At 41.9% G+C, this 14,036-nt stretch overlaps 1 protein-coding gene across 1 annotated transcript in view; it reads right to left on the bottom strand.

Moving 5' to 3' along the window:
* prkcz (protein kinase C, zeta) overlaps positions 1 to 14,036 on the bottom strand; it is a 118,828-nt gene that overhangs the window by 7,930 nt on the left and 96,862 nt on the right. The window contains exon 17 of the mRNA XM_041945812.1: positions 4,381 to 4,496. Coding sequence (XP_041801746.1) covers positions 4,381 to 4,496 — 116 coding nt within the window. The remainder of the gene's footprint in view (positions 1 to 4,380; positions 4,497 to 14,036) is intronic.

The following is a 14,036-nucleotide window of genomic DNA, read 5'->3' as shown; positions in this document are numbered from 1 at the left end:
GGCCACCGGCAATGTGGAACAGGTTGCAGATCCCACCCACATAGAGTGCGAGGACAAGTGAATGAAATGCTACGGTGTCTTTGTCTCAGTCTGCAGACTAGAATACTGATGAAGCAAATATCTGATCTCATGTGAAGCACTCTCACTATAGGAGTAGGTCAACCACCAATACAACACCAACATTTACAAAATTGTGCTTTTCTATTTTGGAGTTTCAGAGAGAACAGAGAGGCAGAAAGAAAGAGCACAGAGAGAGACACACAAAAGAGAGGGGAGATGGTTTGGGAGTTGACCAAAACAAACAGTGTGTTCAACCAACATAAATGTTGCCCTTTTTTCCAGGCTTGGACGTCTTGAAAGCATTACCAGATGCAGAATGAAGAGGAGAGAGAGAGGGACGGACAGAGGGGGGAGTGACGTGGGAGGGGCAGAGCGAGAGTAAGGAAGAGTAAGAGTGAGATATCTGTGTTTGTACACTAAGAAATCAACACTGAACAGCTGAAGTGCTACAGTATTGGTCATCTAAGAAATGACCTGAAGCATCTAAAATATGAATGGGACAGGGCACCTGCTGGTAGCCTCTAGTGTGACTAATGACTGATGTGTGCCACCAAAAGATTTATCCACTTGGTCTGAAAGTCACCACTGGCTAGTGTTCATACAGCTACTGACAGAGAGTTTTCATTAGCTCTCACGCTGGAGTGTTCAGACTGAATGTGACACCAACTTTTAACTGGCGAAAAAACCTGAGAAGACAAGTAGTTGAAAATCTTTCAACTTGGGCAAAAAATAATGACACCAATTCCTTAATATACACAGACAAGTTTTAAAAAGTAGAGCATGAAAGACAATCCCACAAAAAGCTAGAGTTACAGGTATGTTTGGAGATGAGTCGCAGAAATACACCAGTAGCTAGCTATGGCTAACAATGTTCCAGACGGAGCACTTTTTATGGCAAATTAACATGTACTATCAGGGCCAGAGACAATCACGGATGACTCTTCTAGGGAGTTCCTTAAAAGGTGCGAAGAGGTGTGGAGCCACTGGTGTTGCAGGGGTTAAATGCCTACCCACCACCACAAATACCCAGGGTTCGATTCCTGCTGGTGGTACATCCAGCTTCGTCATGCACTCCAACAATCCACTGGCTGAGTGAGGAGATCATCTTCTTCTTATTGCTGCCCTAGCAACTCCTACTGGGCGTCAGAGTGAAGCTCCCTTGCTGTAAGGTGGAAGTGTTAGCAGTGACAAGGTGCAGTGTTGGACCTCACTCCTTAGGTGTACAGCCAACGCAGAATATGCATCAAGATGAATCTGTGCATGACAACAGAGTCTACAAAGAACCTGATGCTAAACAAGCTTGATGTCAGACTTTCAGATTCTGAGCTGCAGGCTGTAATTTACAGGAAAAACACACATTAGGAGAAGACAGAATAAAGTGCTTAATGAATGCCTAAAATACAGCACCTACTATTGTGGCCACAAATTCAAATCCCTGAAAACAACCACCAAGGACCAAGGCTACAGAAGGAGACAGTACGCTACTCTGGGCACCGGCTGAGGCTGCTTTTCTAAGACAGGGAGCTGGCACGGAAAAACCAAAGCCTCTCTCCCCCTCCCCTCACCATGCTGGCAAGGGCCCCCAGCAATCCTGGCTTTTAATGTCGCAATGTAAATCTCGAACACGGAGGGTTTACCCTTCTCTCTCCCTGCACGGCTCTCGCTTCTCTTTCTTCTCGTGCCAAGCCCATCACGAGTGGGAGAGAGGGGAGACTGGAGAGCTTTTTGCATCACCCCCTCCTCGCGGGAGTGGGCGACATCAGCCCCTCTCCTTGGTAACAAAGGGAAGAGAAAGGGGTGGGGAGATAAAGTGTGAGACGCAGGGAGGGGGCGTGAGTCTTTTTTTTGATGTGCCGCCGTGTTTGATGCCAGGTGGATATCTCCACTACCGAACTGGCAGCGTGCTCTCCACCCTGATCTACCACTCATCTCCCACCTCCCCTCCTTGTACCACCCCGACCAAACCCACAATTGCCTCCTCAAAAGTCTGTCACGTCTCCCGCCGTCAAACCCTGCCGCAAATGAGCTTCAGAGCCGTCTCGCTGCCCCTTATTGGTAGCTTCACCCGTTAATGAGCTGCGAGGCTCAGCCACTCCGAGGCGGGTTTGAAGATCGGCATCTAGTGAACAGCAGACATGTGCAGCGCCTTCAAACTGCAGGAGAGTCATGGTAGCGACCCAAAGACATCTGCCAAGGCTGTAGAGCATGATGGGCATGTAATATGGCTCCAATTAACACTGGGAGCTGCTGTTGCTCCACACGCTGCCATTTCACAATGATGTAGCTGTTGCTGTAAATGTTCAGAAGTCTCAAGATGCTCAAGCAGGGAAAATCATGCCCAATGCATGCCAAAGTCAGCAGAGTTTAGACTTCTCTCTCAAGCTCGCCATTTTCGTTCTCCAAACAACAATACTGGATAACACTGCTAATTCTTGTGTAACATCAGGTGACCTCAGAGAAAGTCTGTCCGATAGTGTCCGTCTTATCCCCAGCTCTTGCTACGATTATTGTGGCCAAATATATTACAGTAAACGCTGTAATCATGATAATCATCAAGCTTTCCTCAAACATTATCATTAGGTCTGAAACACAGAAACACTCCTGCACATCATGAGCCTCTTGGATTTGATGGAGCCTAACAAACTGAATCGTGAACAATGAGCTGCATACGTCACTGTGAGAGTGTTTTCCTCCTGTGGTCTGTCCATGACGATTCACCGATGAGAAGGATGAAAAATGTTTGATGCACCCAAATGTTTTAATATTTAGGTTCCCACCCATCGTCTTCTCTGAAGGACGATGGCTGTGACTCCCTTCTCGTGTGTTAAACTGAAATACAGCCTTTCTAGGTGCTTTCCTGCTACCTGCTACACACTGTTTCACACCTTTTTTAAAAAGTTCTGTCCTTTTGTCATTGACGGAGGGTCTCATTTTCTGACGTGGCTGAGGTGCCTGGTGTATTTCATTTTCAGTTCAGCTTCTGCTTTTGTGCAGCGTGGTTGTTGAGAAATGGTTTGCTTAAATCAGTCCAATAAAAGCTTTGCTGGAAAAATAAAAATGTTGGAGCCTGAAAAATCAATCCAGCACGGATTCAAATGAAAGTGTTGTCTAGCATAAGCCTGGTAATATCTATTGGCAAGGCCTGCCAAAGCCTTATGGAATCCATTTTGTGACAGCACAGAGGAAAACAGGCCGTGCTTGTGTTTGCGTGCTGTGGCTGCAGACATTCTGCAGCAGCGGAGCCTGTCTCTGTCTGTTGTTGTGCCAGATCTCTGCAGACTTTTCTCTCCAAAGCTTAATCTTAAACAAGGGCCCCTGTCAGATCCTGAAGGCTACATGTTTGCATCAATCAAAACAATGTCCCAGATGGATAAAGACATCAGTGTTGGAATCTCGCAGGGGGGGTGCTTTTCTTTATTGGATGCAGAAGTCTTCTGGGAAGATGGCACAGCAGCCACTGTTTGTGTGTAGAAATATGTAAAATCAGAGTTCTTCTTTCTTATTTGACCATGACAGGTTCTGTGGATCACATGCCCTTTTTTGGCCGTGCACGTTTACAGCTGCATACATTCACACCTGCTAAGTATAATCACAGTTTAGTCCTGGTGGCCACAGCTCCAAGAGGTGCCACTGACCAACGTGGCTGTTGTATGATGACTAAATCAATGATGATTGATTGAAATGTATTTTTGCTAAGAAATCAATATCTTCTTGTTATTTATTCATGTATTTTTGCAGTGATAGCATTCCTTGGATTGTTTTTTCCATTGGCTGTACATATTTGGTACAGAGTGACACGGCTGTAGTATGACAGACTGGACACTAGATGACTTTATTGTCAGCAGCCCTGCTATGCGCCCCTGTGATTTGAATCACTGGGTAACATACTAAGTGCTGACGTGACATGACTGCCCATTGCTTTGAGTCATTGCTGTGAGTTTTGACAGTCCATCACCACATCTGGACCCATGAAACAGAGACAGTGGACACTCGGTAGCGCCCCTCCTTTTTGTTCCATGACACAAACGCAGCACTGATTGCGTTGAGGACTGTACTTCTATGTTACAGGCAGTTAGTGATTTTTCACTACACTATTGCCATCGACTTGCAGCCTTGCTTCACTTTATAATCGATGGCTGTCAAATGTTTATTGTAGTGGATTAACTTCAGAACATTTCAAATCTCAAACAGATTTCAAAGAGGTCTTCATACAGTACTGTGTAGTTTTCACTCTACTGATGTGTGAGAGAGGGCTCTGAAGTATTCACATAGGTTGACTTTAATGATGACAGTGATATGAGGTGAAGAAGCAGTACTTACTCATCATCTGGTGTTAGCTGCACTGGTTCATTAGTAAACTGTGTGTCAAAGTTTTCGAGGCCATAGTCATCAGAGATTTGAGGTTTGAAGGGTGGCGTCACTTCTTTCTTCTCCAGCTGAGGAAAAACAAAACCCATAAAAATGTATTATGTGTAACAACTGTTTTTACTCAACAATGGAGAGTTGAGGCCATGTAGGAAAAAACAGAACAAAAAACAAAGGCCTGCAAGCACATCACATGTTCTAGATTCTATACACTTTCTACATTTGCAGGGCTCTGTTTCGCTGCACACTTTGATCAAAATGAAACCACATAGAAGCATCACGTAGTACCTAAAGGATAAGGAGCTGTACTGAAGTGGTTATACTTCTTTTCCATGAGGTGTGAATTTTGTGATAATTTACACAAAGCAGAAAACACACTGAAGACTCATGATGGCTATGCAAGTGAAATATCAGAAATTCCACTAATGTTCATGTTGTTTATTTTTGTTTTTGACCAATATATCTAATGAAATTCTAATTCATTTTCTGAGGATTCATATGTGATCCCCAGTTTCTAGTTTGATTAAATGACATCATGTACCTATTTCTGTTGTTGGCAATAAATGAAGGTGGTACTTAGATCATCATTGGTTCTGAAACCTGCACTAACAAGCCTCTAGTTGAACAATTAACTTTATTTATGGTCAGGTGAGATTCATGTCTGCAGTAGAAATACAGTGTGGGGCTCCCAGTCTGCCTCTTATTACATACAAACTCAACAGTATTTACTTAATATTATGTTTGAACTGAATTTACATAAAAAAAAACATAAAGGATAAGAGCAGTGATATTCTACATTTTTCTTTTTGTCAACAAATTCCATAAAAAGACCAAAAGCAACAATGGACTGATCCCTGCCTTAGCCCCTTTCCCCTTCTTTAACCTGTATGTAGTAGTAGTATGCAGTCAAAGATGAGAACAGAATAACAGAGTTAGATTTTGAAACTTAAAATTCATCACTTTTGAAACAAAGCTCCTGCAGATTTTATTGGCTTCCCTTGCTGGCAAATTAAAATTAATTATATGAGCTGGATGAAAACTCTGGGTAATTTAAAAAAGAAACTTGCTTTAAACGAGCTCCCTGTAAAAGGTCTGAAATATGCACTTGATTCCTATATAAGACAATATCATGCTGACATCAAGACTGATGCTAAGCTATGGGTTATTTTGTTCTGATGTAACAGAAAGTCTGGATGTTTACCACAGAACAACATAGTTGGGCAAGCGCCTTGAACGTTACCACGACAGATAGTAAACTAGCTTGGCATGCTAATGTTATTAGCTGACATTAGAGCAGACACGCACGGTCTCTTCCATGCCTTACACGTCTGTGTTTGACCTGCTGTGCCCGGTTATGACTGCTAAGTTGTGATTGGACCAAGCTGTTCAGGCTACAGCTTCAGCGAATGGTCAACTGACCCTACTAACAAGTATAATATGTATCTAAAGCCTGATATTATTACAATTATAAATCCTAATATAAATATGATATTATTCCTCTGTGCCATAGAGCTCTGTTGTTGTCCAATCACTATTAAAACACATCAATGAGTCACACTGTGGTGCAACCACAATGTGACACACTGGGTGTCATGTTCCTTCATTATGACAAACACACACACTGTAGTTTGTTTAACTCAAGCCCACATACATACGTCCTGCTGCCCTAAATACTCATATAGTACAACATGTTGATGCGTGCATCTGAAAATAGTCCTATACATTTGATAAATGTTGTAATTAACTTATCAATATCTTCACCTTTAGATGAACAAACAGTGTGATATACAGTAAATGAGGCAAGTTAGAACACTGTGGCACTTTTCCATATGGTCAGACCTGCTACAGTAAAGGATGGGCACCTTGTTGCTACATTTCTCAGTGGCAATGAAGACAGGAATGAAAAAGGGAGAGAAAAACAACTGAATGGAGGAGGTTGAGGCAGCAGAGTAATTGTGCCCGAGTGATTCAGCCAGCAGAGTTTTTGTCTGGTTTGTTTCCATGGTTTCACATCAGTCCCTCATCCTGTTAAACTGTGCTCTGAGGACATTTTCTGAGAACACAATGAAGTCAGATGGGCACAAAGAGACCACAGGTACACAGGTTTGCTCTCTGTCTTCTATTTAGTTGTTTCTTCATTTTAAGAGTGTGCCACTTTTTAAAAAACCCGGTGAGAAGTAGTTTTAGGGGAAACTTAAAATAGAGGTACATAAAAATGGTTTTTGATGGTTGATCCAGGTGCTGTAAAAACTAAATCAACATCAGTCATATGTATATAGAGCCTTGGAGTGTTTCCTTCAGAACAGACTAGGATAAACAACAAGTTGTTGATTGAATTTGCAGTTCTAATAATTAAATAAAGAAGCATAATAGATAATAATAAGCAGAATAAATAATGAAGATCTATGCATTTGTCCTGTGTGTGTGTGTAGCCTGCCCACAAATACGACAGAAGTTTGATGTTTGCGTGTAAAGAAAATAAGTGTACTCTCTTCCTCTTTTCCAGCCTGTCAAACTTTCTCTGCACTGTGTGATCCAGCTGGAAGTGGAAATGACATGCAACATACAGTGCAAGCAAACAAACACGTATTTCTGCGTTAATAACAAGGTAACAATGGAGCAATATCTTGCAACAACACTTAAAAACGTGGTCATATTGTGGTCATTTCACGCAGCACATGTGATAATGGTGTCATTTTAAGACTGTCAACACAACTCCACACTCTCTGCAGACGTGCTGGCTGAAAAGCCTACCAGGCAATGGAAGGATTATGCCCTTTGAGCTGCTGCCATTTTAATGTGAAACATCTGTGCGGGCAGTGTTGAGTGTCATTGACAGAAACTTAATCTGCAAATGACAAAAGCATTTCTATTAGAGAAGAGAAACTGAGAGCAGCAGAGTGGTGAATGTTACGTGACTCTGTTGTGCTGATGGAATGAGTGCTGTGGAAATGAACATTATACTGAATACAGCAGAACAACACCTGGACATGGAGGAAGTGTTGAGGTTTCAGCAAATTAAATAATAAATAATAACGATAAAGGCTCTGTTCAATATTTAGAAATCTAAAAGCAGAAGTAGTGTGACGTACACAGCGTCTGTGACACCAGGTCATCTGGTCTGGACATCACTTGAGGACTTTTATTAGACTACACACAGCTCCTCTGGAGACATAAAGGCTTTACATGACTTTTCCACATAGGCAGCAACACTCCTCAACACCTAGGAGGCGCTGATGAGCAAAATAGATGGGCAGCTCCTTTAATTTAGGAGCTTTTAGTTGCCCAAACCATTGTGATGACAGGTCAGAAAGTTGCTTTTGTATCACTCATATTTTGGAAGGCACTGACAAGCAGTGTGAGACTGTATATCTACTTTGTTGTTTAGGCATGAATACTGTTGAGGAATTAAACACTCCAACTTGCCTTCCAGTCCCACTTCTTGTTTGTCAGTTGTTTCCTGAGTGCGTGTGTGTTTAGTTCCTAGAAAAGTTCTAGTTCTCCTGCTGGTTTTGCAGCAGTGCTTCATTAGTGTTATTAGTTCAAAGCGCTTGTGAGAACAGCTTCAAACAAACAACAAAAAACAGCTCACTTTCTCTCCTTGTATCTCTTCCTACCGCTCCCTCTCCATCACATGGGCCTACCTTCCCCCAATCTCTGTCTCTCTTTTTGCTAATTTCTTTTTCAGCTTTTTCAGTGCCTACCTACACTCCTCTGTCAGTTTCACCCCCTCACATCCTGTCTCCATCTCTCTCCTCTTCGTTTGTCTCTGTCTTACTCATTGTCAATTCTTTCATCTCTTCACATCCCTCTCCTCTCTCCTCCTACTTTCCCCCGTCTCTCTGATGTGTTGTTGAACAGGCTGAAGCTCTGTGTGGTGGTAATGAAGCACATTGAAGACCAGGAACGAGCCCAGCACCTTTACACACACACACACACACACACACACAAACACAAACACACACACACACACACACTGGAAGTGCCCCTGAGGCCAGAGGGGCACATGAAAGAGGTAACTGTGTGCCAGGGCTATACAAGGCGATCCCTGGGTTCTCAGATCACAGCAACTGTCAGAATGTGTGTGTGTGTGTGTGTGTGTGTAAATTCCAGTGGCATCGATGCTTTCAGGACAGCATTGGACAATGGCAATCAGCCTGATCTGAGGCAGTTGTTAACGTGACTGAGTGACTACCTGCAGTCAACAGATGTGAAGCCCTGCATCACTCAGGGTGCAGCTTTAGTTTTCTTCATGTCCTCCACAGCGGTGGAGAGGGAGATTAACATCAGACAGGTGAAGTGCTTTCACTGTTGGTTTGAATTCTCAATGTGGAATATCTTTCATTATACTGTATCTGCTTCTGACAGATCTGCTGTCACACAAAGAAACACACTAATGTCAGAAAAAGCAAGAAACATGAGCAGTCAGACAGTCAGACAGGTTCTACACAGTTCAGTCAGACTACCAGCAGGAAAACTAGAGTTATTTTTTAACCAAACACGGACAATAAACCCACACACGACTACCAGCACAAAGATGACTACTTGATTGGACTGCTGCCTCAGATGAGGTTTGGTTGGACTTTCGAAGACATTAAGGACGGTGAAGTTTGTCTTCCATCTCTTAAAGTGTAGTAGGATTATGAAGGTATCGCCTCTCAACAGTGGCAGATGAATCCATTTAGCTTTCTGGCTGTTCTCCTTCAACTTTCAACCTTTTAACAAAAAAGAAAACATCCTCCTTCCTCCTCTGATGCTTGCTTGATGTTAATTGCGTATTCTTGTCTTAGTATATACCAAATTTGGTTTGAATGAAAAGTGCTACACAAATATCTGATTTATTGATTTTAAAATATATGTCTAATCTGGTACTTGTACATCAACATCCCTCTCTTTTCTCTTTTCCTGTAAGACATGACAATATTTTTAACCCCATTAACGCTGATTGTCGTGAATTCGCATCATACCACTTTAATCCACATTGCAGCTGAATCGTGCAGCATTCCTCTAAAGCCGGTTTGTGCATATTCAACACACACCCAGGAACCTTTTGCAAGCACTGGTTTCTCGTCGGACCGGTCAAAGTGAAAACTACATCTGTTATGTTGTTGTTACAATGTAATGGTTGTAAGCCAATTTTGTGGCTGTTTTGATGAAATGAATTTTGAATGGCTTTTATGATGGACATTGAAAAAAAAAGTATTTTTATTGCATTTAAGCATTAACGCCTGTTAATTTGCATCATACCTAAATGTATATCTATTGTATGTACTACAGAAAAATTAACAAACTCCTCTTAATTTAGGATCAATTTGAAAGCAAAAACACAAAGAATTATTTTTTTTAATTCTAAATAAATTCAGGTGTCAAGGGGTTAATGACTCATCCTGATCTCGGGGGCATGTGCATACATTTTTAAAATCGAATAAGGTTTAGTCCAACTACCTACTTAACCACACTTAACCATTAGTCTGTAGGTCACAGAAGCTAGCAAAGCAGTATTATGCATCAGAGGTGTGTTTGGATTATCAGCTGTCAAGGACATTGTTCAGATTTCCAACAAATGTGGAAACCCCCTGACAACATTAGCTAGTGGTGGAGGTGAATCCCCTACAGCCACATATTCACTTTCACTGGGAAATACGACACATAACAGGACATAAACACACCCTTAACTGTCGCTTGACTGTGGCTTTCAGCTTTCAACCACAAGAGGTCAAAGAAAACAGTCACTTTCAGCAGCGTTACTTTACCTGGAGATTCCACCAGGCCCGGCTTGTTCCAGCCTAGTCTGGAATGACTGCGATCAACTCTGTCAGCGTTGACGTGGAATTTGTGGGTTACTTTTTGAAGCTTTGTGTCTATCTGCAGTTGTAATGTTCCTGCATTATATTTGTATTCACTGTATATGCTGTTTCCCTTTAGTCTATACGGTTTCTGACTGTACATTTTGGGTTTGAGCCATAACACATTCAGTAAACACACACAGGGTGTATTCACACCTAGCTCTTTGTTTGGTCCAGTTTCACCCCCAGGTTCAGTTTGTTTGGACATATGTGAACGCAGGCAAATGCTAGCAAAACACGTAGGCCAAGGTCATGCAGGGAGGGGGGTCTCAGCTCACCGCCACTCAAGTCTGAACACAATCAACCTTCTTCTATTAAGAATAATAGAATCATAGTCTAGATCAGGCATGTCAAACTGATTCCATAAAGGGCCGTGTGGCTGCAGGTTTTCGTTCCAACCAAGGAGGAGCACACCAGGCTGGAATCAAATAATCAGCTGATCTCAGTCTTAAGCTGATAACTAAGTGATCCCTTGATGTTGATTGGTTGGCCTGGTGTGCTCCTCCTTGGTTGGAACAAAAACCTGCAGCCACACCGCCCTTTATGGAATGAGTTTGACATGCCTGGTCTAGATTCTCTCTGGATGTTTTTTTTTTTAATTAATTAACCACAAACACATTGAAAGTAATTAGCAAGATGCACTGCTGGTGTTCCACAATGAAGACGAGGAAACGAGGAGGAAGTATCTTGAGGCAAATTTTCCTAGGAATATTTTTGACCAATGACAGAGCAGCTTGCTAATGCATGGCCTGTGATTACAACTTCTGAACCACTCTCGAATGTTGTGTGAACACAAATGTAACGCATACTAGCAGCTTAAGAGGACGACCTTCATCATGACATCATGTTTTTTTCATGAATAATCTCAAAGTTAGGTGAAATTAGAATTATCGTAATGAATATAGCCATCACTGAATTCAGCAGCTTAGCTTTCTGACAAACTGAGTAATGTTTGCTTCAACTTTCTTCGTCACCCCCAGCCCAATAAAATGTCTTGTCAGCATTCGACATGAATCATCACGTAACTCTGCAGTCTAACACTGGCTAACATTATCTAGCAAAATACTGACAAGTAGCTATACCTGGCATCTCCTCCAACACCCCTCAGAAAGCCCCACCCTGCAAGCTGACAGGATGGTTCCTCAGATGTGTGGCACATGAAACTCTGCCTGTCTTCATGTTTCTGAGACTGTCACTGGTACACTGCAGGAAATCCTCAACCATGAAACTGACTGCTTATTTCACTCATCACATGTTTTATAGCACACAACCCTGAAAAAAGGGGACGCTGTGCAAAACATACATATAACAAAATGTGATCATTTGCTAATCCCTTTTGACATATTCCCAATTGAGAACAGTACAAAGACAATATATTTAATGCTTAACTGCATCAACTTAATTGATTTTTGTAAACATCTGCTTATTCTGAATTTGATGCAGCAACACGTTTCAACCAAGTTGGTACAGGAGCAACAACAGACTGGGAAAGATGTGGAACGCTCCAAAAACACGTGTTTGGATCATTGCACAGGTAAACAGGTTGATTGGTAACAAGTGATAGTGTCATGATTGAAAGGCTCAGTGGTTCACAGAGAGGATGGAGCGAGGTTCAACACTTTGTGAACAAATGTTGTCAAAGGATGACACTACATGGGCTCAGGAACACGCTGTGTAAGCAAGCCCAGTTCAGTTGCAAATGGCTCCATTCTGTTCTTATCTATGTTTTACACAGAGTCCCAACTCTTTTGGAATCAGAGTTATATATAAAAAAAACACCATATGAACATTTTAACAAGGTTAAAAACTTGATTGGAGGAGGTCTATAACAAATCAAGTGAAACACAAAATAGTGTCAACAAATGTAGGCATTTATATGCATCCAGAGTTAAATTTCACTCTTTAGAGGTGTGAGCTGCTCCAGCAAAACAGACCTGGTGTGTGAAGACAGCGGAACAGAGAAAAGAACCTGAGTTGGATGCCATTATCACAAATTTGGTGAATATCGGAGCAGTGGCTGGAATTGCAGAGCATCTGTTCTCTGGCAGCGAGGATGAAACTGGAACATGATGCAGCCACGTCCAGTAAACGTTAAGGGTTAGTCCAAGGGGGCCATGGCCACCCTGATACAATTGCTGGCCCCCTACTGGCTGCCCCAAAGGAGCCCCCCACTCCCACAGCTGTGCTGGGGGGGTAAACCAGGCTATGAGAAACAGAACAGAGGTCTGCCACGCAGTCAGTCAGAACCCTGTGGCAAACTATAAAATTCTTCTGTATATCCCAAACTCATATTCTTGTTGGCACTAAAATGCCAATTCTAATTATGTTTGGAGGCACGTTGGTGTTATTATCGGCCCAAACAGCCATTTCAAGTAAACTATGTATTGGTTCAGAGGTAAGCCAAAGATCCTCGACATGCAGTACAGGGGATGGATATCCCTTTTCTTGTCTAAATGTGATCTCTGTGTCAATGAAAAACAACTCACAATAGTGAAATCCAGTTCTACCCGCTTCCAAATTAAACATTTCTTCGCAACACTCATCAGCCTGACAGTTCTCTGGCAGTAAAGAACTGTGGATTTGGAGAGGGCATAAAAGAGGATGGCAGGTAAATGATATTCAAATGTGTCATCTCTTCAGAGAGAAAACTCAGAGCTCCCTCAGGACCTGTCTGATGAATATTAATATGTGGTAACAACAGTAGCGGCATGCCAGGCCTGTCAGGTCTGGAGACAGGTTTCTAGTTTGAGGGCAGAGAGCGCCGCTTCTCCACCTCTCACAGCTTTGTCAACTTGTTTTCCCTCTGCGCTACATGGGAGCTTTGTCGCTGGGCTCAGGATTTCTCTCTGCTTTGATATATTTCCCCAGTTTGCCTTTGGTGTGTGCTTCACAGGCACTGTGGCAGCACTCATTAACACACTCTGACAATTATTTTCCTCCTCTTTTATGCCACTATACTACCTGCCACCCCACCTAATTGTCCCATAAGGGGCACAGCAACAATAAGAATTGAGAAATGGACTTAATTCATCTGAAATTAGCATTTGTAATTTGTAATGTCTGATAAGGTAATATATTGATGGTGCTTTAAAAGGTAACTGGAAACTGGATACAAGTGCAGTTGCAACAGTGTAGCGAATTTCATTTAGGGAAAAGTGTCATCAGAATTCACAAAATAAGGGCTCTATTTTGGATCTTTTTTTATTAATTACGATACCTGCCAATACAATGACACTGACTGAAGAGTAGAGCTAAGTGAAATCAGTTTCTGGATTTGGACTCAATTGATATATGATAATTGGCTAATGGTAACTGATTCGAATTGGCCCTATGGTAAAACTCCACCAGTTAAAAAAGCAATAACTACAATTTAATGTTCCAATAGCACGAATCAAAAGATATGTTCATGGAGTTCTGGTAGTGTTTTCATGGTATAATTTGGCCCCATGCAAAAGCATTCTTATACCAACTATCAACTATCTCTGTGAAACACACTAAATTGTTTGCTTGTCTCAACATGGTTAATAGGCCCTGTACATGAATAGGTGCTTGTCTATGAAATGCAATCATTAGCATTAACAACACTACAAAAAAAAAAACACGCATAAACTGTTTCCCACACATAAACCGTAGGGGTGGGGAAAAACTGATTTTAATTTAAGTACTGTGATTCTTTTTTTTACGATTCCTAAAATTGATTCTTTGATTCCTGAACTGATTTAATATTAATACGTATAAACAGCTACCAGAACACAGCTACGTATG

The sequence above is a fragment of the Chelmon rostratus genome, chromosome 10 (assembly GCF_017976325.1).
Source record: "Chelmon rostratus isolate fCheRos1 chromosome 10, fCheRos1.pri, whole genome shotgun sequence".
In the NCBI taxonomy this organism is placed as follows: domain Eukaryota; kingdom Metazoa; phylum Chordata; class Actinopteri; order Chaetodontiformes; family Chaetodontidae; genus Chelmon; species Chelmon rostratus.
Note: the sequence above shows the minus strand (reverse complement) of the source record. Positions and strands in the feature narration are given on the sequence as shown.